At 36.8% G+C, this 26,413-nt stretch overlaps 1 protein-coding gene across 4 annotated transcripts in view; it reads right to left on the minus strand.

The window, feature by feature from the left end:
* PKN2 (protein kinase N2) overlaps positions 1–26,413 on the minus strand; it is a 157,601-nt gene that overhangs the window by 58,826 nt on the left and 72,362 nt on the right. For all 4 annotated transcript variants that reach the window (XM_055116457.2, XM_003808386.5, XM_008960474.4 and 1 more), the window contains exons 3-6: positions 19,310–19,464; positions 9,229–9,346; positions 8,438–8,583; positions 8,125–8,341 (exon numbers count right to left, since the gene is read on the minus strand). In XM_055116457.2, coding sequence (XP_054972432.2) covers positions 8,125–8,341; positions 8,438–8,583; positions 9,229–9,346; positions 19,310–19,464 — 636 coding nt within the window. The remainder of the gene's footprint in view (positions 1–8,124; positions 8,342–8,437; positions 8,584–9,228; positions 9,347–19,309; positions 19,465–26,413) is intronic.

A 26,413-nucleotide genomic window follows, 5' to 3' on the forward strand; every position in this document is an offset into this window, starting at 1 on the left:
GAAACTGTAACTACCTTGAGCTAGTAGTCTGAATGGTGACTACATGAAATGCAGATAATGCTGTGCATCCCTCAAAAACAAAATATCCTGATGTGGCCCTGTGAATTCACTTTGGTATCCCAGGTTGCCTCAGATTTAAGCACTCAATTTGTGAACCGCACATTTAGACTGATCCTAATTAGTGGCAACAGCGAAGTTTAACTGTAAATTTGTCCTTCATGTTTTGATGTATAAGTTTAACACAGAATAAAACTGATTAATGATACTCTTTAACAACCGGAATGTGATAGTATGCTATGCAATATTGAAGAACACTTTCATAACCTCAAAAATTTTAAGGTTTGTTGGCATTAATATTTATAAGAAAATTAAAGGATTCTGGAAAGTCTGTGTAACAAAAATATGTCATATTCACATGGTCCATAAAAAAGAAGCCTTTGTAGGTGATGCCAGAGAAAATGATGGAGTAAGAAGGTCCTCATGTGGTACAGATCAGATCACATAGTATCTATTATCTAGGATGGACATAATTGCAGAATAAAGTATATTCCTTTAATAAATCTGGCCTTGTGAAATTGTTTTTTAAAAAGATATACGTAATGAATCCTAAAAAAAAAAAGTACAAAGACAGTCTCTTCACAGAAACAGAAAAAGAAACTGACAGAAACTTTCAGAACTGAGTTTATCAGAACTCTGGAAAACATTCAAAGGTTTACTACAAATAAGCAAATGTTTAATCAAAATCCAAAAAGCAAGGGACACTCCGGAGAGCTCTGTGGAGTTTTCACTTACCTTTGCCTCATCCCTCCCTTAACTCCCAATACCTTGGGGACAGTATTGAAGATGGCAGCCTGCTGTAAGGAGGGAGCAGAGAAGATCTTTTTCTCAAATAATTGTGGTCACCTGCTTTGACCTGTCTGAGGGCTCCCTAAAATACTAACACCAACAGCTTGCCATTATTTCACGTAACTAGAAAATCTTTGGCTGGGCGCGGTGGCTCACGCCTGTAATTCCAGCATTCTGGGAGACCAAGGCGGGCGGATCACAAGGTCAGGAGATCGAGACCATCCTGGCTAACATGGTGAAACCGCCCCCACCCCCGTCTCTACTAAAAATACAAAAAATTAGCTAGGCGTGGTGGTGGGCGCCTGTAGTCCCAGCTACTCTGGAGGCTGAGGCAGGAGAATGGTGTGAATCCAGGAGGCGGAGCTTGCAGTGAGCGGAGATCACGCCACTGCACTCCAGCCCGGGTAACAGAGCGAGACTCTGTCTCGAAAAAAAAAAAGAAAATCTTTGAAGGCAGAGAAACAGCTAAGTGGAGGGCATCTGTCAAAAACAATGGAAGGCAAATGAACCAGTCTCTGCAAACTAAGGAAAAAGAGGATCAGTTGGGGTAAACAATAGAAAAGCCAAAGAAACTGGGAGGAAAAGCTAGCAGAGGAAATGCTTTGGAGAATAAAAGACTTTGCAATGCTTCTACATATTATTGGGAAACTAGAAGGCTAGGTGCAAGCAAGAGGCATCCTCGGAAGAGATCTGAGAACACCCTAAGCTCTAACCTATGGTTGACTCTCAAGCTCTGCACAAAGCAAATGCAGAGTTGTAAAGTGTCTGGGTGAGTGCTCAAGCACAGGGCCCAGCTGCAAAGACTAGGCAATCTTTTCTTCTTCAGGAATTAAAGGAAATGTCTGTTGAAACACCAGATGACTATATAGTAAACCAAAAAGTATCTGAGACAGGTCTCAATTTAGAAGTTTATTTTGCCAAGATTAAGGATATACGTGACACAGCCTCAGGAGGTCCTGACAACACGTGCCCAAGGTGGTTGGGTTACAGCTTGGTTTTGTACATTTTAGGGAGACATAAGCCATCTATCAATACATGTAAAATGTACATTAGTTGGGTCCAGAAAAGATGGACAACTCGAAGTAGGGATTTTCAGGTCACAGGTGGATTCAAAGATCTTCTGATTGGCAATTGGTAGAAAGAGTTTATCTAAAGACCTGGAATCAATACAAGGGAGTATTGTAAGAGTGCTGTTAAGATAAGGGGTTGTGGAGACCCAGGTTCTCATTTTGTAGATGAAACCTCCAGGTAGCATGCTTCAGAAAGAAGAGACTGTAAATGTTTCTTATCTACTGAAAGAGTCTGTTCAGTCAGTCTTAAGGTCTCTGTTTTGATGTTAATGCTGGTCTGCAGTACCTGAATTCCAAAGGGAGGAAGGCATAATGAGGCATGTCCAAACCACCCATTCCCAGCACGACCTGAACTAGTGTTTCAGGTTTACTTTAGAATGCCATTGGCTGAGAGGAGGGGTCCATTCATTTAGTTGGGTGGCTTAGAATTTTATTTTGGTTTACAATATATTAATGAAATAGACACCTCAGGGGTAATACATGAGAAAGAATAGTCTCTACAAAATAGATTATAAAAGTTACTAGGCAAACAACTACATTCAACATATAGCAGAAAAACGAAATCTTTGGAAAGAGTAAAATCTGATTTGTGAGTAAGTATACTAAGGAAATGAAGTACTTGAATTATGAAGCAAGCACAGTAACAGAATACGGTCAGTTCACAGAAAAAAGAAATTAACAGAAACTGACCCTGGGGAAGTCAAGACATGTTGGACTTACTAAATTAAGATGCTCAAAAATCTAAACGAAACCATGGACAAATATCTAGGGGAAACAAGAAAAGTGATGTGTCAACAAATAGAGAACATCAATATAGATTTAAAAATTATAAAAAAGAACCAAACAGAAATTCTGGAATTGAAAAGTATAACAAAAATGAAAAAATTTGCTAGAGAGGTTCAATACAAGATTTGAGCAGGCAGAAGAAAAAGTGAGCCAATTTGAAGGTAGATCAATTGCACTTGTCTAGTCTTAAGAGCAGAAAGAAAAAATAATGAAGAAAATCAAAGTCAAAGAGAAATACCATAAAGCACACCAATGTAGGCAAAAATCAAAGTCTCAGAAGGAGAAGAAAGAACATTTGAAGAAATGATTGGAAACTTCCCAAATCTGATGAAAGACAAGAACCTACACATCAAGCTGAAAGAATCTAAGTAGAATAAATTCAAAAAGATCCACTCTAAGACACATTATAATTAAACTGTGAAAAAACAAAGAAAAGCTTGAAAGCAACAAGACAAAAATAATTCATCACTTACAAGGGATCCTCAGTAACATTAACAGTGGATTTCTCATCACAAAACATAAAGGCCTGGAGGAAGCAGGAGGACTTTTTTTTTTTTCTTAAGACGGAGTCTTACTCTGTCACCCAGGCTGGAGTGCAGTGGCATGATCTTGGCTCACTGCAACCTCCGCCTCCCGCGTTCAAACGATTCTCCTGCCCCAGCCTCCTGAGTTACTGGGATTACAGGCATGCGCCATCATGCCTGGCTAATTTTTGTATTCTTAGTATAGATGGGGTTTCACCATGCTGGCCAGGCTGGTCTCAAATTCCTGACCTCAAGTGATCCACCCGTCTCGGCCTCCTGAAGTGCTGGGATTATAGGTGTGAGCCACTGTGCCTAGTTGGACATTTTTTTAAGTGCTGGAAAAAAACAAAATTGCCAGCCAAGAATTCTATATATATAGCAAACTATCATTCAAAAAAAGAAAATAAAGAGATTCCTAGATAACAAAAGCTAAGGGAGGTAGACACTAGGAGACCTGCCCATAAGAAATGCTAAAGAAGCCTTTTAGATTGAAATGAAGGATGGGGGAAGTGATGGGCGGGGCGGGGTGGGGGCGGTGTCAGGGAGGGCAAGGGGGAGGGGGGAGGGGGGAGGGGGACGGAGGGAGAGAGAAAGGAAAAAAGGAAGACAAATGCAGGTAAAATTAACTACATAAGTAAATATAGAAGCCAGTATTTTTTTTTTTTTTTTTTGAGACGGAGTCTCGCTCTGTTGCCCAGGCTGGAGTGCAGTGGCACGATCTCGGCTCACTGCCAGCTCCGCCTCCCAGGTTCACGCCATTCTCCTGCCTCAGCCTCCTGAGTAGCTGGGACTACAGGGGCCTGCCACCACGCCCGGCTAATTTTTTTTTGTATTTTTAGTAGAGATGAGGTTTCACCATGTTAGCCAGGATGGTCTCGATCTTCTGACCTCGTGATCCACCCTCCTCGGCCTCCCAAAGTGCTGAGATTACAGGCGTGAGCCACTGCGCCTGGCCAGAAGCCAATATTTCTGTATTTTAAGTAACTCTTCTTTTTGTTTCCTTTATGATTTAAAAGACTAATGCATAAAACAATATTTATAGCCTATGTTAATGGGTATATGGTGCATAAAGAGAGTTTGTGACAATATAACAAGGGCACAGTCAAAGAGTTTTGTAGGCTACTAAAGATAAGATTATAATAAATTTAGGACATTAGTTATAATCATTGGGGTAATCACTAAGAAAATAATAAACCTGCACATGGATGTTTATAACAGCTTGATACATAACTGCCAAAACCTGGAAGCAACCAAGAAGTCCTTCGGTAAATGAATGAATAAATAAATTATGGTACATCCACACAATAGAGTATTATTCAGCACAAAACCAAAAATGAGCTATCAAAGCATGGAAAGACATAGAGGAAACTTAAATGCATATTACTAAGTGAAAGAAACCAATGTGAAAAGGCTACATACTGTTAAGATTCCAACTGTATGACCATTCTGGAAAAGGCAAAACTACGGAGGAAGTGAGGTGAGTGGTTGCGAGGAGTTCAAGATTTAGTGAAAGACCAGGCATAAGTAGCTCATGCCTGTAATCCTAGCACTTTGGGAGGCCAAGGTGGACAGATCGCTCGAGCCCAGGAGCTGAAGACCAGCCTGGGCAACACAGAGAAACCCCATCTCTACAAAAAAAATAAAATAAGCTGAGCGTGGTGGTGTGCACCTGTACTCGCAGCTACTAGGGAGGCTGAGGTGGGAGAATATATATATCTATCTATCTCATAAAAGGGAGCAAGAAGGGAATAAGAAAAGTAAGAATAGAGGCTGGGCATAGTGGCTCACGCCTATAATCCCAACACTTTGGAAGTCTGAGGTGGGAAGATGACTTGAGGCCGGGAGTTTGAGACGAGCCTGAGCAACACAGTGAGACGCCATTGCTAGCAAAAAACTAAAAATTAGCTAGGTGTAGTGGCACGTTCCTGTACTCCTAGCTACTCAGGAGGTTGAGGCAGGAGGATTGCTTGAGCCCAGATGTTTGAGGTTACAGTGAGCTATGATCATACCACTGTACTCCAGCATGGGCAACAGAGAGAGATTCTGTCTCAAAAATAAGTAAATAAAAACAGAGTAGAAAAATTCAATCAAAACCAAAAGAAGGTAGTATTAGAACTCAGAGAAAAAAAGATAAACACTTGCATAAAAAGAAAAACCCCGCAAAATGACAGAAATAAGCCCTTTTGTTGTATATAATTTGGCTGGTTTTTGTCCCTGGTTTCTGGAAGACAGCCTCTAAGTCTAAACCTTTGGAATTTCCCCCAGTGATAGGCGTGCCTTTGTTATTCATAGTGGATACCTTAGACCACACCTGGTAAGGTGACTCATGGTGGGCCTCTAGACAGTTTCAGGATGGGGGCTGGCCATGCCAGAAAGAATGATCATATCTTCAGGAGGTTGAGGCTTTGAGCCACATTATCAGTCTGACCTCCTGACCCAGGGAGGGGCACAAGGCTGGAGATTGAATTCAATCATGTGGCCAATGATTCACTCAATCACACCTATGTTAACAAAGCCCCAATGAAAATTCTGCACACCCAATGCTCAAGTGAACTTCCTGGTTGGTGACAGACATTGATGTGTTAGGAGGGTGATATATCCTAAGGACACATAAGGTTTGTGTTTGAGATCCTCTCAGATCTCCCCCTTTATGTTTATTTTCTTTTCGCTGCAGTGAGCCATGAAGGTCCTAATTTGTATCCTTTATAATAAAAACGTAATCCTAAGTATAGTGCTTCCCTGAGTTCTATGATTTGTTCCTGCAAATTACTGAGCTGAGATGCTAGTAGAAATCCTGGAATCTGTAGACAGTTGGTCAGGAGTGCATGTAGCCTTGGAAACTCTAAATTTGCTGCTTGCTTATGAAGTGATGGCAGTTTTGTGGGGGGACTGTGCTATAAACCTATTAAATTTAACCTACCTCTCAGTAGTTACCACCAGGATTATTACATCCTGTCGGTAATTACTTTAAATGTTTCTCTCTCTTTCTTTCTTTCTTAGAGGCGGAGTCTTGCTGTGTCACCCAAGCTGGAGTGCAGTGGTGGAATCACGACTCACTGTAGCCTCAAACTCCTGGGCTCATGCAATTCTCCTGCCTCTGCCTCCCAAGTCGCTGGGACTACAGGTGCATGCAACCTCACCTGGATAACTGTCTTAAACTATTAAATAAACAGCAAACACTGGTCAGATGTGGAGGCACACACCAGTAATCACAGCACTCTGGGAGCCCAAGGCAGGCAGATCACTTGAGGCCAGGAGTTTGAAACCAGTGTGGCCATCATGGTAAAACCCCGTCTCTACTAAAAATACAGAAATTAGCCAGGTGCAGTGGCACATGCAGATCACTTGAGGCCAGGAGTTTGACACCAGTATGGCCATCATGGTGAAACCCTGTCTCTACTAAAGATACAAAAACTAGCCAGGTGCAGTAGCACATGCCTGTAATCCCAGCTACTCGGGAGGCTGAGGCACAAGAATTGCTTGAACCTGGGAGTGGGAGGCTGCAATGAGAGTGAGACTCTGTCTCAATAAAAATGAATTAAAAAAAAAAAAAGACTGACAGAATGGATCTTATAAAACAGAATACAATAATATATAATCTAAAAGAGACTCATTTGAACCCAAAGACAAAACCAAAACAAAGTAGGGGTAGCTGTTATAAAATCAGACAAAACAGATTTTAAATTAAATATTGTTACAGGAGACAAAGAAGGACATTATAAAGGAGTTAAGGTAAAGGTAAAGGAGTCAATCCATCTAGAAGATATAAAAATTGTAAACATACATGAACCTAGCAAAACAGCCCACAATATAGGAAACAAAAATTTACATAACTGAAGGGAGAAATACAGACAGTTCTACAGACATAGTTAGATATATTACCATACTTCCAATAGTGGACCTATTAGAACACGATCAAAGAAGAATGAAAAAAATAATAACTGTTGGTGAGGATCTGGAGATACTGAAACCCACTTTATACATTACTGTTAGAAGTATAAAATAATGTAAATGCTGAGAAGAACAGTTTGACAGTTCCTCAAAATCTTAGATATAGCTACCATATGACCTAGCAATTATATTCCTAGGAATATACCCTCAAATTGAAAACAGATGTTCAAGCAAAAACCTACACGTAAATGTTGATAGCAGTCTACTCACAACAGTCAAAAGGTAAAAAGAACTCATATGCTCTGACAAATAGGTCAATCAAATATAGTATAGGTTGAGTATTCCTTATCTGAAATCCTTGGGACCAGAAGTATCTCAGATTTTGGAATGTTTATATTATATTATACTTACTGGTTAAGCATCCCTAATCTGGAAATCTGAAATCCCAAATCCAAAATGCTCCAATGAGAATTTCCTTTGAGCATCATGTTGGGTGCACAAAAAGTTTTGAATTTTAGAATATTCCCACAAGTGGAATACTATTCAGACATTAAAAGTGAGTGAAGTACTCATACATACTACAACATGAATGAACCTTGACAACAATATGCTAAGTAAAAGAAGCCAGGCAAAAAAGGTCACAAATTATATAATTTCTATCATATGACAAATCTAGAATAGACAAATCTGTAGAGACAGACAATTAGTAGTTGCTAGCAGCTGGGAGGAAGGGGGAATGGGGAGTGACTGCTTAACAGGTATGCGTTTCCTTTTGGGGTGATGAAAATGCTTTGAAACTAGGTAGCGGTGATGGTCACACAATATTGTGAATATAGCAAATGCTTCCAAACTGAATAAAATTAAAATGGTTAATACAACAAATTTTATTCTATGTGTATTTTATCATAATTTTAAAAATCTATGCACAGGTTTTTCTTTCAATTATTAAATCAGAACCAGTTATAGACAAAAATACACACAAAAAACAATGGCTATACACTACATACCTGTTAATGCTGCTGGTTTGGATAGTGTACTATATTGATTTTGCGTAGATATCATACTTTGACGTGGACTTAGTGTTGGTGATGCAGCAACAAGTGAAAGTTCTTCAATAATAATCCTGCTTTTGGGATGATTCTTGGGGACTTCGTTTAATCTTTGCTCTAATGAATACTTTAAAAGGTCCAACTTCTGACTTGATTCATTAAATCTTGCTTGAGCCTTGCACAGGGAAAAGACAATTGTTGTCATTTAAATAATCACATACTTTGAATAATGTATTTATTAAACCAAATAAAAATTTTTATTTAAAATTACTTCTGAAAGTGCTTTTCTGTCTGTTACTTTTCCTGAGCCAAGTAATTTCATTACATTCTTTGCACCTTCTGCTACTGCAAACTCTATCCTAAAATGATGCCTTAATTCTTCCATCCGAAGTTCAAGAGGACTTATCACAGGTTTTGCTAGAAGGGAAAAAAAAAATTTTAATTGCACCATTTATCTGACTTTCCAATTTGCAGTGATTAAAATCATGAAAAGAAATGAATTCCTATAACATTACAATAACTTAGTCCTTACATCAATAAACACTGAAATAAAAATATTTGATATGATATTGAAATTCAGAGCCTTTCATTTTTGTCATTACACATCTAAATTACAAATCTGAAAAAAAGATTTTAGAGCTGAAAGATATCCAAATATTGTAACATGGGGAGACCGAAAGTTTCTACTCCTACTCTTAGCAACTAGCTGTAAAGATTTCTTCTGGAATTAAAAAATAAATAAAACAAAACAAAAAAACAAAAGAAAACAAAGCCATACTCTTAAACAGGTAACAGATTTTTTTTTTAAATGAAGACTGATTGTAAGTATTTGATAATCTATTTAAATGAAGAGATACATTCTAGATTAATATCTTCTTGAAACATAAGGGCCAAATATCTAAAAGCATCTATCCAAGTGAAGAGTCTAAAACTCAAGATTAAAAAAAAAAAAAAGTAATAGTAATGCTTCCTCCCTCTTAACTTTGAACCACTGCCCTGTTTCTGCATAAGATTATTTAGCACCATTATGCTCATAAGAAGGAGGACAATTTATTCCATCACCATTATCAAAAGCCAATTCATTAGTCTGGACTGCCTGAAGAATCTGCATTCGTATGACTTCTATTTTTGTCTTGCTGTCCTGGAGCAGTTGCTGAGCTGTACCATGGAGTTTCCGATCCTATTAAAAAAAATAAGTTTGAAAAATTAAGCAAATAAAGGGAAAAATGAAACATTTTCCTATCTTCTAAACAGATCAAGTGATATATCAGCAAGTGAAAAACAGAGTTAAAAGAATGCTGTTGGCGCTATAGTATATCTTATGGATACATTTACTAAAAAAGAGCCATCAAACTTGCAGGGTGATAATTGTGAAAAACAACTCCATTAGTTAAGACAATTTGAGAGAAAAGGAAATCTTATTATGGCTGTGTATTTTTAAAATTTATTTTTTATTGTATATACTTGCAGTGTACATGATGTTTTGGTATGCATACATATAGTGAAATGATTATTACAGGCAAACAAATTTACTGACCCATCACCTTCTACAGTTACCCCTTTTCATGTGTATGTTTATGTGTACCTAAAATTTACTCTCTTAGCATATTTTCAGTATATAATATTAACTATAGTTCACGCTATGTATTAGACCTCTGGACTTATTCATCCTTCCTAACTCTAAGTATGTACCTTTTGACCAACTTCTCCCCATTTCTTCTTCCTCCCTATTGCTGGTAACTGTATTCTACTCTCTGTTTCTACTCTCTGTTTCTATTTATTCAGCTTTTTTTGGATTCCACAGGTAAGTGAGATCATACAGTATTTTTCTTCCTGTGTCTGGCTTATTTCACTTTGCATAATGTCCTCTGTGCTCACCCATGTTGTCATATATGGCAGTATTCCCTTTTTTAAGGCTGAACAATATTTCATTGTGTATATACATATATATACACACACCACACAATCCATTTATCTGCTAACAGATACTGTAGGTTTGAATCTTATTACTATCTTTTAGAAAATCAAAATCCAAATTCACATTTGTAATTTTCTTATTTTTGCTTTACACAAAACATAAAGAATTTTCCTTTACTATGATCAATAACTCTAAGACTCAGAAACATAGTATGAAATAAATGCCTCCATGATTAAACCTAAAATAAAAACCTAATCACAGATAGCAATTGTGTTCCAATTAATTATGCTAAGAAAGGTAGAAAACAGCATTTGTCAACCCTGGTGACAATGAGAAAGGTCCCTAGAAACACTTTAATGTCAAAAAATGAGACCTTCTTAATAAAGCTGGAGAACACTTCTGTCATATCTTAAGATTTCAAAAAAAAAGCTCTGAATTAAGTGAAATAATGTTAATGCCTGATATGGTTTGGATGTTTGTCCCTCTAAATCTCATTTTGAAATGTAGTTCCTCAGTGTCTGAAGCGAGGCCTACTGGAAGGTATTTAGGTCACGGGGACAGATCCCTCATGAATTGTTTGCTGCCACCCTCACAGTATGAGTAAGTTCTCATTCTATGAGTTCACGCTGGTTGTTGAGCTGTTTGTTCAAAAGAGCCTGGCACTTCCTCCTCGCTCTCTTGCTCCCTCTCACCAGATGACAAGCTGGCTGCCGTTCATCTTCCATCATGACTGTAAGCTTCCTGAGGCCCTCAACAGAAGCACATGCCAGCACCATCCTTCTTGTACAGTCTGCAGTACTGTGAGCCAAAAATAAACCTTTTTCTTTATAAATTACTCAGCCTCAGATATTCCTTTACAGCAACACAAATGAATCAATGCAAGAGCATACCTCTGCTTAGTTCCAGTAACACTGAATGTGAGTGACAGAAGGAATTATATGCCAAATAATGACCTACTCGAAGATGTCAATGTCTTAAGCCTCAGAATCTTGTTGTTAAGTTACGTTACATGGCAAAGGAGATTTAAGGTAGCAAATGGAATTAAGGTTGTTAATCATTCGACCTTAAAATACAGAGATTGTCCTTGATTTCCAGATAGGCCCAATGTAATCACGAGGGTCCTTAAGTGTAGAAAAGGGAGGAAGAAGAGGTCAGAGTGATGGGATGTGAGAAAAACTGGACCTGCTATTGCTAGCTTAGAAGACAAAGGAAGAGAGTCAGGAGCCAAGAAGTGTGAGTAGCCTCCAGCAGCTGGAAAAAACAGGGAAACATTCTGCCCTACATCCTCCAGAAGGGAATGCAGTCCTGCCAACACCTTGATTTAAGCTAAGATTCACTTCAGACAAAATAACTACAACATTATAACATAATAAATTTCTGTTGTTTTATGCCACTAAATTTGTGATAATTTGTTACAGCAACTGTAGAAAACTAAGAAAATTTAAAAAGAAATATCAGAAGTTAATGCCACTTCCTGTTTTTAGAGTTGCATTAGTTGTTAAAGACTGGTATCCGTCCATACATACACACACAAATTGATTAAGCATCAAGTTAGAAAGCACTTATTCATAAGAAAGGAGAAGCTTTGCATATTATTTAAGCATCTCTATTTTTAATCACTAAGGCAATCAGTACTAATTTGGATAAAATAGCACACAATCAACCTGTATTCTCCTGGAGATTCATGTCTCTTAGAACCCAAGAGACACGCTTGATGACGGCAGTATTATTTCAATAAATCAAACACACACTATATGACACTGAATAAAGAAGAAAGAGATTGAAGATAAGGGGAATAAAAGTGAGCTGAAATATACCCTGCTGAATACCAAACTCAGGTTAATATACCATGGAGGAAAAAATAATTGCATATTTATGACATTTATAAATTTTTCTTTTATTTCTTTTCTATTCCCAAAGTCAGTCATTTAGCAAATAGCTTCTGGCCAGACTGCTGCATAATGACATTTAGGTCAACAACGGACTACATATACCTATGTTTAGATATATTTAGATATGCAAGTACTTACCATTGTGTTACAATTGCCTACAGTATTCAGTATAGTTACATGCTGTTACTACAGCCTAGGTGCAATAGGCTATACCATGTAGCCTAGTACCATCTAGGTTTGTGTAAGTACACTCTATGATACCCGCACAATGATGAAATCACCCACTGATGATTTTTTCAGAATGTATCCCTGTTGTAATGCAATGCATGAATGAATTTCTTTGAGATCAGACTACAGTAAAAGTATTCCAAAGCTCATAATTTAATGGGACAAATGTATTTTGCAGTCAGACTTGAGCCCAAATCTTATTATATATAAACTTGGACAATTTACCTATTTTCTGAAAACCTTAGGTTTCTTGCATAAACTATGTAAATTGTGATACCATTCTCTTAAATATAAAACTTTTGTAAGCATTAAACTAAAATTATCTTGCCTAGCACATAATTAGCATTAAAATGTTCTCTTTTAGGACAATAAAAATAATGATTAAGTGTCTTATTCCAATGAAGTTCTAATGTAAATGTATAAATATTAAGTAAACCATATAATATTACTCTCTTCAATTAAGCTACTTCTTTTATTATTTTATTGTCATGCAAAATGAAGTAGTTCCATCATTTTACTTCTTTGGAAATACTCCTTTCTTCACTATTTCAATTCAACATGCAAGAAACAGCACTTGTATTTTATTTTAAAAATAGGTGAATTTTCCCACAGAAATTTCTGGAGGATCTGCAGGATGTCAAAGTATGATGAAACTTTTAAAATGGATTTTGGATATTATCTATCACAGGCAATATACAGTTATTACATATCAGTTTTATGTTTTCAGGCATTCAATGGAATTTTTATTAAGCACATAATATGTACAAGGGAAGAGATAAGGCTGGAGTACATGGACTGGTTTACATATTGGAGAAATCTGACTTTTATGTTGATACAAATTTTGGGAAAGTTTTTACATATATTAGGTTGAACTACATGAAAATGCCAGTGTCTGATTTTGAACTAAAAAAACAGCAATTTTATATGGCTCAACCTAACACACTAAAGTAATGAACTATTAGTAATTGGCACTCTATAATGCTGGTAATTGTATTTGGAATAAATATTTTACAATTATAAGAATAACTAAAAAATTATACTACTTTCAAATTATGTTTTTTATTTTACAAAAAAATAACACTTTGTTTTGCAAGCTATAGTGGGACATTACAACACATTACATCACACAGAAAACTTTCAAATAAGCCAATCATTGTTCTTATTAGTACCATCTAGGTAATAAATAGGCCAATCATTCTTATTTTTTTCATTATGTATTTATGTTAAAGTAACATATAGGAAGTAAGCCATAAATTACATGCCAGACCCAGTGAAAACACAAATATTAATCAATCAGAATGTTATCCTATGAAGCTTATAATTTGCTAGAAGACATATAAATGATTATTATATGCACTAGGAAGTTAAAAGTAGCTGAAGAAAATTCCAAAGAAATGTGGAATCAGGCCAGGGATGGTGGCTCATGCCTGTAATCCCAGCACTTTGGGAGGCCAAGGCTGGGGGATCATCTAAGGTCAGGAGTTCGAGACCAGCCCAGCCAACATGGTGAAACCCTGCCTCTACCAAAAATACAAAAAATTACCCAGGCATGGTGGTGCCCACTTGTAATCCCAGCTACTCAGGAGGCTGAGGCACGAGAATCACTTGAACCTGGGAGGTGGAGGCTGCAGTGAGCCAAGATTACACCACTGCACTCCAGCCTGGGTGACAACCTGGGCGACAGAGTGAGACCCTGTCTCCAAAAACAAACAAAAAAGTGGAATCAATATTAGTTAAGGGAATCCAGAAAGGTTTCCCGAGTCATTATAATAAATAAGTCTGGAATATGTCAAGACTGGAGAATTTCTCATGTTAAGTGCTTTTACAACGACGACGACGACAACAACAACAACAACAACAACAACACTTCCACTACAACAACAACTTAACCACTTCCACTAAAGAACTCAAGGGTACTTTTGGAAGTAACTTGATTGTCGTGGTGGTATCACACATGCATACATATGTATAGAAACATCCAAATTAATTGAAATGTATAACTAAATATGTGCAACTTTTTTCTATATCAATTAGATCTCAAAGCTTAAACAGGCAATACTGGAGGATTGGCGGTTGGAGGGACCTGGATGGACAGTCTGGTATATCCATATGTGGAGGCTTGGGGAACACTTAAAACCGACGCAAGATGCTAGTAAGAACCCCAAATTTTAATTAATACCTTGGTTTACTGCCTGAATATATAAACAGGAGACATGTCTTTTTTTTTTTTGAGATGAAGTCTCAAAAACTCCTGGGTTCAAGTGATTCTATAAACAGGAGACAAGGCTGGGCACGGTAGCTCATGCCTGTAATCCTAGCACTTTGGGAGGGCCAGGCGGGCGGATCACTTGAGGTCAGGAGCTCAAGACCAGCCTGGCCAACATGGCGAAACCCCATCTCTACTAGCAATACAAAAAAGTAGCCAGGCATAGTGGTGTGCGTCTTTAATTCCAGCTACACAGGAGGCAGGCTGAGGCAGAAGAATCACTTGAATTTGGGAGGCGGAGGTTGCAGTGAGCCAATTGCGCCACTGCACTTGAGCCTAGGCGACAGAGCGAGACTCTGTCTCAAAAACAAAACAAAACAAAACAACAATAACAACAAAAAACAGGAGGCATGTCTTTAACATGTCTTATCAAGCCCCCAGAGATCATTCCAAAGGACAAAACAAAAACAAACACAACCAATGATGCTGCTTAAAGCCACACTACCAAATAAAGAAATGGCAAGCTATACTACTTATGTAACAGGGTAAAATAACTGCATCCCATTCCTCAGATCCTTGTGCTGACAATAAAAATAGTTAGTCATAAAAGGGATAATATGAAAATAATTATAGTACACACAGGTATGAAATAAGAAAAAGAACAATGTGTAAATTATGGGCCAGAGGAAGATAAATGGCCACAAATGGGCAGCGAAGCGATATCCATTGTTTTAACAGATACTTATTGAGTATTTGTAGCAAACTATTTCAATGTAGTATTGTTTCAGGTATTGAAGATAGGGTGATAACCAAGATAATGTCTCTGCCTGCATGAAATTTATATTCTAATGCTGAAAACTGATGATAAATTGATCACATAAATTGTAATTTAAGGTGGTGGTAATGCAATGAAGAGTTAAGAAGAGACAGAGGTTGCTATTTATCTTAGGATAGTAGTGAAGAGCTTGCTGAGGTGGTAGCATCCAAGTAGATGACTTAATGAATGAGAAAGCCACAAAAGTACTTGGGAGAATAGATACCTAGGCAAAGATATAGCAAGTGCAAAAGCCCTGAGGTAAGAGTGTGCTTGCTATGTTTAAGGGATAGAAAAGAAGCTAGAGTAGCTAGAGTGTAATGAGAGAGGAAGGTGTTTTAGAAGATGAGGTCAGAAGCTATAGATTTCCAGAGTCAGAATAAGAATTTTGGATTTTGTCCTAAGTATGAGGGAAAACCATTGGAGGGTTTTGAAGCAGGAGGGTGAAAATATCTGACAAATTTAAAAAGGACAGCTCTGATTATAACATGCACAAGGGTAATAATTTAATCATGTAGAATCCAATAACCAGAGTTCTGTTGACAATTTTTACTGCCAAACTGAATTAATCATCCCTGTCCCTAAATTTGCTCCCCCTCATGAATTCTCTATCATTATAAAGGGCACCATAATTCATCAGTCTATCCACATAACCGATCTAAGAATAATCTTTAACTCTGCCTCCTTCCTCATATCCAAGATACCAAAAGTATGACTCTTATCTTCACTGTTTTCACTGCTGTTACAAGAGAAAGGAAGCTATTTAACCTGGACTACTGCAAAAAAACTACTTAAACTTACTGCTTGCATAAATGACCTTCTTTAATTCTTTAAGTCTGAGGAGGATGGATGTGAACTTTCTTTTTTTTTTTTGAGATGGAGTTTTGCTTTTGTTGCCCAGGCTGGAGTGCAATGGCACGATCTTGGCTCACCACAACCTCTGCCTCCCAGGTTCAAGTGATTCTCTTGCCTCAGTCTCCCAAGTAGCTGGGATTACAGGCATGCACTACCATGCCCAGCTAATTTTGTATTTTTAGTAGAGACAGGATTTCTCCATGTTGGTCAGGTTGGTCTCTAACTCCCGACCTCAGCTGATCCACCTGCCTCGGCCTTCCAAAGTGCTGGGATTACAGACGTGAGTCACCACACGTGGCCGGATGGATGTGAACTTTCTAAACTTGAAATCTGATTGTGTCTTTTCCCTGCTAAAAGGAGCTCCCTGCTTTCAGCAGCTCCATCTATCTTTTAAGGTAATCACAACTGCTTAATTCTGTGCAAATACCATATAACCTGGCTTGTCTTTCAGTTATGTTATACCTCTCACTATGCCTCACCCACTTAAAACTCCACTGGTGGGGAAGGGAAAGAAGCCCTACTGGAGTCACCTGGAGAACTTTTCCCAAACAAAATGAATGTCTTTCTGGAGATTCAGATTTGTTTCCCTATGGCTTTTAATTGAAAATGACTACTAGAGTTGACAACTCTTACTATCAGAAGTACATTCTACCTACCCTCAGATATGTCAGGTAAGAAATACACCAAGAACTTGTACTATAGCCACACCAAATCACTTTCATTCCTCAGAACAAGCCAGGCTATTCCACAGTTCCTTACTGTGTATATACTGCATTCACCCACAACACCATCCCTAAAAAGTAATTTTTTATTAAATGCCAAATCATTTTTCAAATATCGTACTAAAACTTAAAAGATTTTATTGGCAGTTAAATGATTATTCTCCATTGTGCTTCCAAAGTCAGTCAAACAAATCACTATTACACACTTTAACTATTTACATGTGATATATCTCCTTTTAAGATAGTGGGTCTCTTAAAAGCAGGATATTATATATTGAGTACCTGCTATGTAATAAGGTACCATCTTTATTACACTTATACCCCAGAGCCGAGCATAATGGCTATCAAACTTTTAACAAAATCCTTAATGAATAAATTAATATTCCACATAATTTCAATTTATAATTTTCCCTAATCTAAAACGATGTACTCTGACCCTCTGAGAAGTTTAAAGATGAAAAATAAAAACAGTTAAGGTGGAATCTAGACAAAAATAACTGGCAGGCCTATCTCAGAGGCAATAGTAGTTGCAAATAGGCTTTCGGCCTCCATATGAGTCTTCCTCAAATTAATAAATCTAATTAAAAATAAAAAGCTATGCAAAATTGACATATTTGTTTTAACAGGATGCTCACAGCCTTGTTCACTTTGGATCTGTGGTTGTTTTAGGTTATCTATTTGTTTTACTTTTAATATGTCCATAACTCTGTTCAACTTAGAGCAGTGGTTCGTAATCTTTTGTGGATTAAAGACTACTTTGAGAATAAGGTGTAACCTACAGCCCTTTCATCCATACAACTATCAACATACACACTTGCTTTTCCTATAACTTCAAAGGGTTCATAAACCCCTCAAACTAATCCATCCACCCCAGATTTAAAAACTTTACTCTACAGGGCAGTAGCTGGGTTAATTTAATTTAAAAATGCTCAGTATAATGTGCTAAAATCGCAGTTCCAGGAACAAAGTATTTACTTAAAAAAAAGGTCAAAATAACATTTTATAAAAACATAAAATCCCCAAAACTAAATGTCAGTGCTAAAAATAACAGCACAAAAAATAACTCTATCATCCGATAACAAATGTTCAAAGTTAGTGAAATAATATCCTATCAAATATCACATCATAAGTAAATAGGAACAAATACATTTCTCTAAAAGTAACAAAAAATTCTTTTTAAATATAACATAAAATCTAATGTTCATAATTAACCTTAAAACATTTATAGAAAGTACACATTTCTCTCTTTTTGGTAACTTCCCTAATGTCTTTTTTTTTTTTTTTTTAAAGAGACAGGGTCTCGCTATATTGACCAGGCTGATTTCGAACTCCTGGCCTCAAGGAATCCTCCTGCCTCAGCCTCCCAGAGTTCTAGGTATACAGGTGTGAGCCACCAGGCCTAGTCTCAAATTTCATTTGGGGTGAGTAGCTAGGATGCATGATTAAGAAAAAAAATATTTCCCTCTGATTTCAAATTCTTTCTAAACTGAAACCAAAAAAGAAATATGTAAGAACTTTTATTAAGAAATTATTTAAAAAATATCTACTAAAATAATTGATTTCCAGAGATAAAAATATTTAAAATACATGAGTTGAAAGTAAAAAGGTACATTTTATATCTTTCTCAGAATTTCTGGAAATTATTAAAACTATAGAACCTTAGGCTGAAGAGAACCTTGAGGATAATCTGGTTCAGTGGCTCACAACATTTTTTTTGCTGCATTATACCTAACAACAAGGACATGTTCTTATTACTAAGAATTGCTCCCCATAACACTGATTTTCAGTTAGGAGTTATATGCCCATACCAGATCTCCAAGAATGCACAGGTCTAGGCCAAGCAATTATTGATGACGCCAAAATGTCCCATCTTTTCATTGGCCCTCTCCCAAACACTTGGGAGAGTGGTCTATAATGTGGAAAACTCATTACAGACTAAATTCTTTTAGATAATTTCTTTTTAAATAATTTTAGATTTACGGAAAAGTTGCAGATATGGAAAGCTCCTGTGTATCCTTTACCCATAAGGTAAAATTTTTGATTAACTGGGTCTTGGTAGGAATAAACAATTTTTAAAATGTTACCTAAAAAAACAAAAAAAACAACAACAAAGAAAAACATGTTCCCAAATTCTTTTATCCATTCTTTCAAATTCTGAGGTCAAAATGATTTCAGATGTCATAATATAGTGTTTAAACAGTGAAATTACCAATTAAAAGCACAAAAATGTGAAAAAAACAGCACTAAACATATCTTAAAAAGGATACTTTTTAGTGTACCATAGCTTAAGAAGGCAAAATCACCTTGTTCGACCTCAGCTGGAAACAAGCATGTCATATAATTCAAATTTCCCCTGCTCCATGCATGTACACAAATGACTGCCAAAGTACCATGCCACCAGTACTGATGTTGGAGTTACTAATAAATTTTATTGAATAGGTAAATTTATAACTATGGAATCTGCAAATAATGACTGACTATATAGTTACATTTATTAACTACACTTACCTTTGAAGATCCATTTGAATACATCTGTATCATATTCTCTGCACCTTGTTTTACTTTAAGTTCTATATCCAATTGTTTTTGTAGGGCCTTCAATCTATTGTTGCTAGTAGAACAACGAGGGTCATTATTTGGAGTATCTGGAGTCCTTGGGCAATCTGTAAATAAAATATTGTTAAAATTACTTATTAGAATGAATTGCTGCTTAAAATTGGAAGTTAATATTTTTCAAATAAACAGCATTTTTCAAACTTTGAGATGAGCCTAAATGAAATCTCCTTATACTTATAGATAATCCATGAATTCAACCAATTCATGCAAAAAAAAAAAAAAAAAAAAAAAACGTATCTGAGTTGCAAGACTACTTCCCAGGGTAGATTCCACTTAAAATATAAAAGTGATTATATTAAGTCTGAAACTCAATTAGATGATTGTCCGTGGTTTCTCCAACACTATTATTTTTAAGTCAACTTGACTAGTCTATCCAATAATTAAACTAAATTTCCTACTATAACCTCATTAGCTGGAGAATAAAGCATATTCAAACATGATAACAAATTCAATTAAGGTAATTCTTTTTAAAGAGAACTAAGGGTATCTGAAATACAGTGCTAGCAATGCTTCAAAAATATTGATCCACTGATATCAAATTGATGCAGGGCAGAAGGCGGTTACAGAGGGATGAAAAATTCAAGTCCATAGCCTCTCATAAAGGATACTGTGTTGCTTCTATTTAAAAAACAAAAATAAAACTTTACAGAATAACTTAGGGAGGAGTCCCTTCTCAATTTTCTCGGATAGTTTCCATAGAAATGGTACCAGCTCTTCTTTGCACATCTGGTAGAATTTGGCTATGAAACCCTCTGGTTCTGGGCTTTTTTGGTTGGTAGGCTATTCAATTTTGGAGCTTGTTTTTGGTCAGTTCAGGGGTTCTATTTCTTCCTGGCTCAGTCTTGGGAGGTTGTATGTGTCCAGGAATTCATCCATTTCTTCTAGATTTTCTAGTTTATATGCACAGAGGTGTTCCTAATATTCTCTGAAGCAATTGCAACAAAAGTAAAAATTGACAAATGGGATCTAATTAAATTAAAGAGGTTCTACACAGCAAAAGAAACTATCAACAGAGTAAACAGACAACCTACAGAATGGGAGTAAAATATGTGCACAAACTACACATCTGACAAAGGTCTAATATCAGCATCCATGATGAACTTAACAAGGAAAAAATAACCCCTCTGAAAAGTGGGCAAAGGACATGAACAGATACTTTTGAAAAGACATACATGTGGCCAACATGCACATTAAAAAAAGCTCAACATCACTGGTCATTAGAGAAATGCAAATCAAAATCACAATGAGATACTATCTGACATCAGTCAGAATGGTTTTTCTTTTTGAGACAGAGTCTTGCTCTGTCACCCAGCCTGGAGTGCAGTGGCACCATCTTGGCTCACTGCAACCTCTGCCTCCCAGGTTCAAGCGATTCTCCTGCCTCAGCCTCCTGAATAGCTGGGATTACAGGCATACGCCACCATGCCTGGCTAATTTTTGTATTTTTAGTACAGGCGGAGTTTCACCATGTTGGTCAGGCTGCTCTCAAACTCCTGACCTCGTGATCTGCCCGCCTTGGCCTCCCAAAGTGCTGGGATTACAGGCGTAAGCCACTGCACCTGGCTCAGAATGGCTATTATTAAAAAGTCAAAAAATAACAGAGGCTAGCGAGAATGCAGGGAAAAAGCAATGCTTATACACTGTTGGTGGGAGTGTAAATTAGTTCAACCATTTTGGAAGACAGTGTGGAGATTCCGCAAAGACCAAAAGACAGAAATACCGTTCGACCCAGCAATCCCATTACTGGGTATATACCCAAAGCAATATAAATCGTTCTATCATAAAGACACATACATGTGTATATTCATTGTAGTACTATTCACAATAGCAAAGACATGGAATCAACCTAAATGCCCAGCAATGACAGACTGAATAAAGAAAATGTGATACACACACACACACACACACCATGGAATATTATGCAGCCATTAAAAAAAGAGAGATCATGTCCTGTGCAGGAACATGGATGGAGCTGGAGGCTATTATCCTTAGCAAACTAATGCAGGAACACAAAACCAAATACCACATGTTCTTTCTTATAAGTGGGAGCTAAATGATGGGAACACATGGACACATAGAGGAGAACAACAGTCACTGGGGGCCTATTGGAGTGTGGATTGTGGGAGGAGGGAGAGGAACATGAAAAACAACTATTGAGTACTAGGTTTAATACCTGGGTGACAAAATAATCTGTATAATAAAACCCCAAGACACAAGTTTACTTATATAACAAATCTTCACGGGTACCCTTACACTTAAAATAAAAGTTAAAAAAAAAGCATAATATGTTGTTTTATAGGTTTCTATGATTTTAGGAATGGGAATATTTTCAAAATCTGTGTTAGTAAAGTCCCTAAAAACTCAAAACATGTGCCATTTAAAGATGAATTTCATGGAAATAAATTTGTCCTAGAGTAAAATAAAAATGGGAACTATTAATACATAAATCATTTATAAATCAATGCCTGCAGATTTTGAAAATTATCATTTTCCAAGTAAATAATTTTCATTTTGCAGAAATAAATAAATAAAACTTCAGAAAGAACCATCTAGTTATTCCGGATAATCCATTATTATTGAAACACTTCTTTCTTTCTTTCTTTTTTTTTTTTTTTTTTGAGATAGTCTCACTCTGTCGCCCAGGTTGTAGTGCAGTGGTGCGATTTCGGCTCACTGCAACCTCCGCCTCCTGGGTTCAAGCAATTCTCTGCCTCAGCCTCCCGAGTAGCTAGTGTTACAGGCGCCTGCCACCACGCCCGGCTAATTTTTTGTATTTTTAGTAGAGACGGGGTTTCACCATCTTGGCCAGGCTAGTCTTGAACTCCTGACCTCATGATCCACCTACCTCAGCCTCCCAAAGTGCTGGGATTACAGGTGTGAGCCACCACGCCCAGCCTGTTGGAACACTTACCTTGAATCTAAAATTCTTCATATTTTAAGTTTAGTGTTTTGTATTTTTATCCACACCAGGTCCCTTTACTTCTATAAAAGCTAGAAGACTAGGGTACTACCCTGGTTCAGGTGATAAGTAACTTGGTCATGACTGGAAAACTGCCTAAACTGCAAGTTACTTTACCTTTGTGCTTCAATGTTCCCTTCACTCCTCTACAATATAAGATGGTGTGACTAACCATTTTAATGAATGTATTTCATATTGTTTTATATTCCCTTTAAAAAATTCACTAATTCAACACATGCAGTTATAATTTGTTAATTAATCTAAAAATATAGATATTAAGGCTGAGGCAGCAGAATCACTTAAGGCCAGGAGTTTGAGACCAGCCTGGGCAACCAAGTCAGACACTGTTTCTAAAATAAATAGATAAATAAATAAATAATAGAGATACTAGGCTAGGATGTAAAATAATAGTGCTTTAGTTAATGATATCTGTGCAAACACATGTATGTGTGCATATAAATCCTTAAAATAACCTTTTGAGACAGATATTATCCATACTTTACATATCAGGAAACAGGCAAAGCCACACAATTAACTGAGTTCAATTCAGGAAAGGTTTCTATTCTAACTGAATTCCCCAAATTACAAATGGGCTGCTCCAAAAAACTGATATAAAATGTAGGTAAGTTTTCAAATCAAATCACAAAAGAGCAACTTAGTATATATCTAGTATAGTGGTTGAGGCTGCCCAGGTTTGAGTCTCAGTTTTGGTACTGAGATTCAGTACAAACCATGTAATACAGGGTAAGGTACTTCACAGCTCTGTGCCTTATTTTCTTCATGTGTTAAATAGTGAAAACATCATGTACCTCACAGGATTATAGTGAAGATTAAATAAATTATGTGTACAGAGCTTAGAAACAGGTGTGGTACATAGTAAATATGCAATAAATATTAACCAGCAGTACCCACTGTAGAAAGTGTATCTCTGTTAAGTCCATAATTGAACTACACATTATAACAATGACTGAACAGTTCAGATCTGGGAACATTTTAATTTTCTTTCTCTTTTTGGATAAATGATATCAGAATCTTGTAAGAAGTGTAAATTACACAGAATTTGGTATATAAAGATAGCTTATAGTAGGCACATTTTTTACAGAACTGGAATGCATTCAGAATAGAAGGCCCTTAGTTGAGAAGAGTATGAAAATGTGTTGTCTGTAAAACAGTTGATGGTGTATTTAGCCTAGGATGAGAAGGATAAATGATTCCTGTCTAAACATTTAAATATTTGTCTATGAAAGCTGTCCACTTACTATTCCCCCACAAGACAGAGAATTAGAACCAATGAGTAAAAAGGTAGGAAGGGCAAAAATTTTGTCGCAACATAAATTCCTTATGTTTTGGGTTATCTAACAATAAAATGGCTTGTCTTAAAATGCAATAAAGTCTCATCTCTGGAAACACTTATACAAAAGGATTACAATTTGTTAGAGATACTATATAATAGATTCTTAAACATTACAGCAGGTTGTACTAAGATATTGAAATATCCGGCCGGGCATGGTGGCTTACACCTGTAATCTCAGCACTTTGGGAGGCCGAGGCAGGTGGAGATCAAGACCATCCTGGCCAACATGGTGAAACCCCGTCTCTACTAAAAACACAAAAATTAGCTGGGTGTGGTGGCACACGTCTGTAGTCCCAGATACTCGGGAGGCTGAGCAGGAGAACTGCTTGAACCCAGGAGGTGGAGGTTGCTGTGAGCGGAGATTGCGCCACTGCACTCCAGCCTGGTGACAGAGTGAGACTCCATCTCAAAAAAAAAAAAAAGATATACCAATTGATCTGATAGTTTGTGAATTTGTAAAAATACTACATAACACTGTTCTTAAGGAAAAGTATGTCCTCAGTTTTAATAACAATTACAGGAATATAAGAAATAAGAAAATGGTTAAGAACCAGGGCTCTGAGGTCAGAATGCCTGGGTTAAAATCCTGTGGTTACTACTCATTGGTATGGTCTTGATTATATACTTACTTAACATCTCTGTGCTACGGTTTCCTTAGCCACAAATTGACGGTTACTGTAAAAATAAAGCCTATATAGTGCTCAGGTCGATGCTTAAAATGTAATAAGGGCTCAATAATATTACAAGTCAGGGCTCAGCTAAGTAGCCAGTATTTCTGCTCATTTAATCTTCACAAGAAGTCATAAAGGTTTGCAATGTAACTTCATTTTACAAATAAAAAAATCTGAAACTTAGAGAATTTATTGCAAAGGTCACAAAAGTGTACACCTATGCAGAAATTTAACCTTAAATGTCTTATATAAAGTAAACTTTATAAAGTTCACTTTTTTCCCCAATTAGAAATCAGAGAAACACTGCTGTCATCCTTGCATTTCATCTATTTTCCCCTTTAACCTGCTTTCCTACACACTGCTCTTCTTCTCTCCAATTTTCTTCCTTGTACGTTAAATTTGAGCATTATAAAACATACAGTTGCCAGTATATTTCTTAAACTCTTTCTCATAGTGAAACATATTTCAAAACAAGGAAAACTAGAACTCCCTACTCCCCATTAATACTCTTCACCATTCAAAAAATTTTTTAAAAACTCTATAAAATGGTAATTATTTTTCTACTCTAACAACTGCCTTTACATTACAAGAAGAGGTGAATCTACTCTTAAATACATACTTTGCTGGCTAAAGAAACTAAACCCCATGATTACAACAAAAAACAAATTTCCATTTGCTGCATATATTGCTAATATTACTGAAAAAGTATTTTCGGGGGTATTATAAGAAATTATGCTTGCTTCTAACCTTCTAAACATTATAATACAATTCAAAATGTATGTTATACAAATTCAATAAACTTGCTTTAATGTTTACATTTTAGATCAAAGAGATTTTAGGCATGTCTGGGTTACAGTAGACAATGCACTAGAGTTAAGCCCATAAAGTTGCATCTTTACATACATTTAGCCAATATAAATTGTTGTGCTTTAAGATGGAACGCAGACAAGACTAATTCCTCCACCAAAATATTTTTAATAGCCACATCTACCAAATACAGTCCCAACTTCACGGTTAGGCATTAAAGGTCTTGTGCTATCTAGCTCCAAGCTAATTCTCCACTACTATTTTTCCTTGTCAAATTCTGTGTTCAAAACCTTTCTAATAAAATGCGATTGTTTTCTTCAATACTATTGTTAGTTTAGGCATTACTTTCTCCAGAAAACCTTCCCTAACCATTCTCTAGTCTAACATGTCTTCAAACTATACTTTCGTCCCTCCACTGAAATGTGTACTACACTGTATTATAATGATCTGTTTTCACATCTGTTTTTCCTCTGCGACTATAAGCATCTTGAGGGCTAAGATTTGTTCTTAGACTGAGTTTAGTAGCAGACCAGACACAGAAAAATAGCAGATTAATACTGAAAAATAGCTAAGTTTTTTAAAAAGAGAAAGAGAGGAAAAATGAGACATAAAGAGACACAGAAAAAAAAAAAAAAGCTCCAATATATCTTACGGTGTTTCGGAAGAAAATAGTGATTTGAAGACAATACATAAAGAGATAATGACTATCATCTTTTAAGAACTAATAAAAATGCCAATCCATAGATTCAAGATACCCAATCAACCCCAAGCATAAACATATAGGGGAAAAAAGTCCACACTTGGACACATCATGGTAAAACTTCAGAACATCAAAGACAAAGTCTTCACAGCAGTCAGAGAAGGGTACCTTCAAAGGAATTACAGTTAAATTTATGGCAGTTTTCAGCAACAACACTGAAAGCTGGAAGAAGGTGAAATGACAGCTACTTTATGTTAAAAGACACAACTGCCTCCTTAAATTGCGATATGGTTTGGATCTGTGTCCCTGCCCCAATCTCATGTCAAACTAGGTTCCCCAGTGTTGAACATGAGGCCTGGCGGGAGGTGACCGGATCATGGGTGTGGGTCTTTAATGAGCGGTTTAGCACCATCCCCTTGGTGCTGTTCTCACAATAGTGAGATCTGGTTGTTTAAAAGTGTGTAGCCCCTCCCACTCTCTCTCTCGCTCCTGCTCCAACCATGTA

This window comes from Pan paniscus, chromosome 1, assembly GCF_029289425.2.
Source record: "Pan paniscus chromosome 1, NHGRI_mPanPan1-v2.0_pri, whole genome shotgun sequence".
Lineage (NCBI taxonomy): Eukaryota > Metazoa > Chordata > Mammalia > Primates > Hominidae > Pan > Pan paniscus.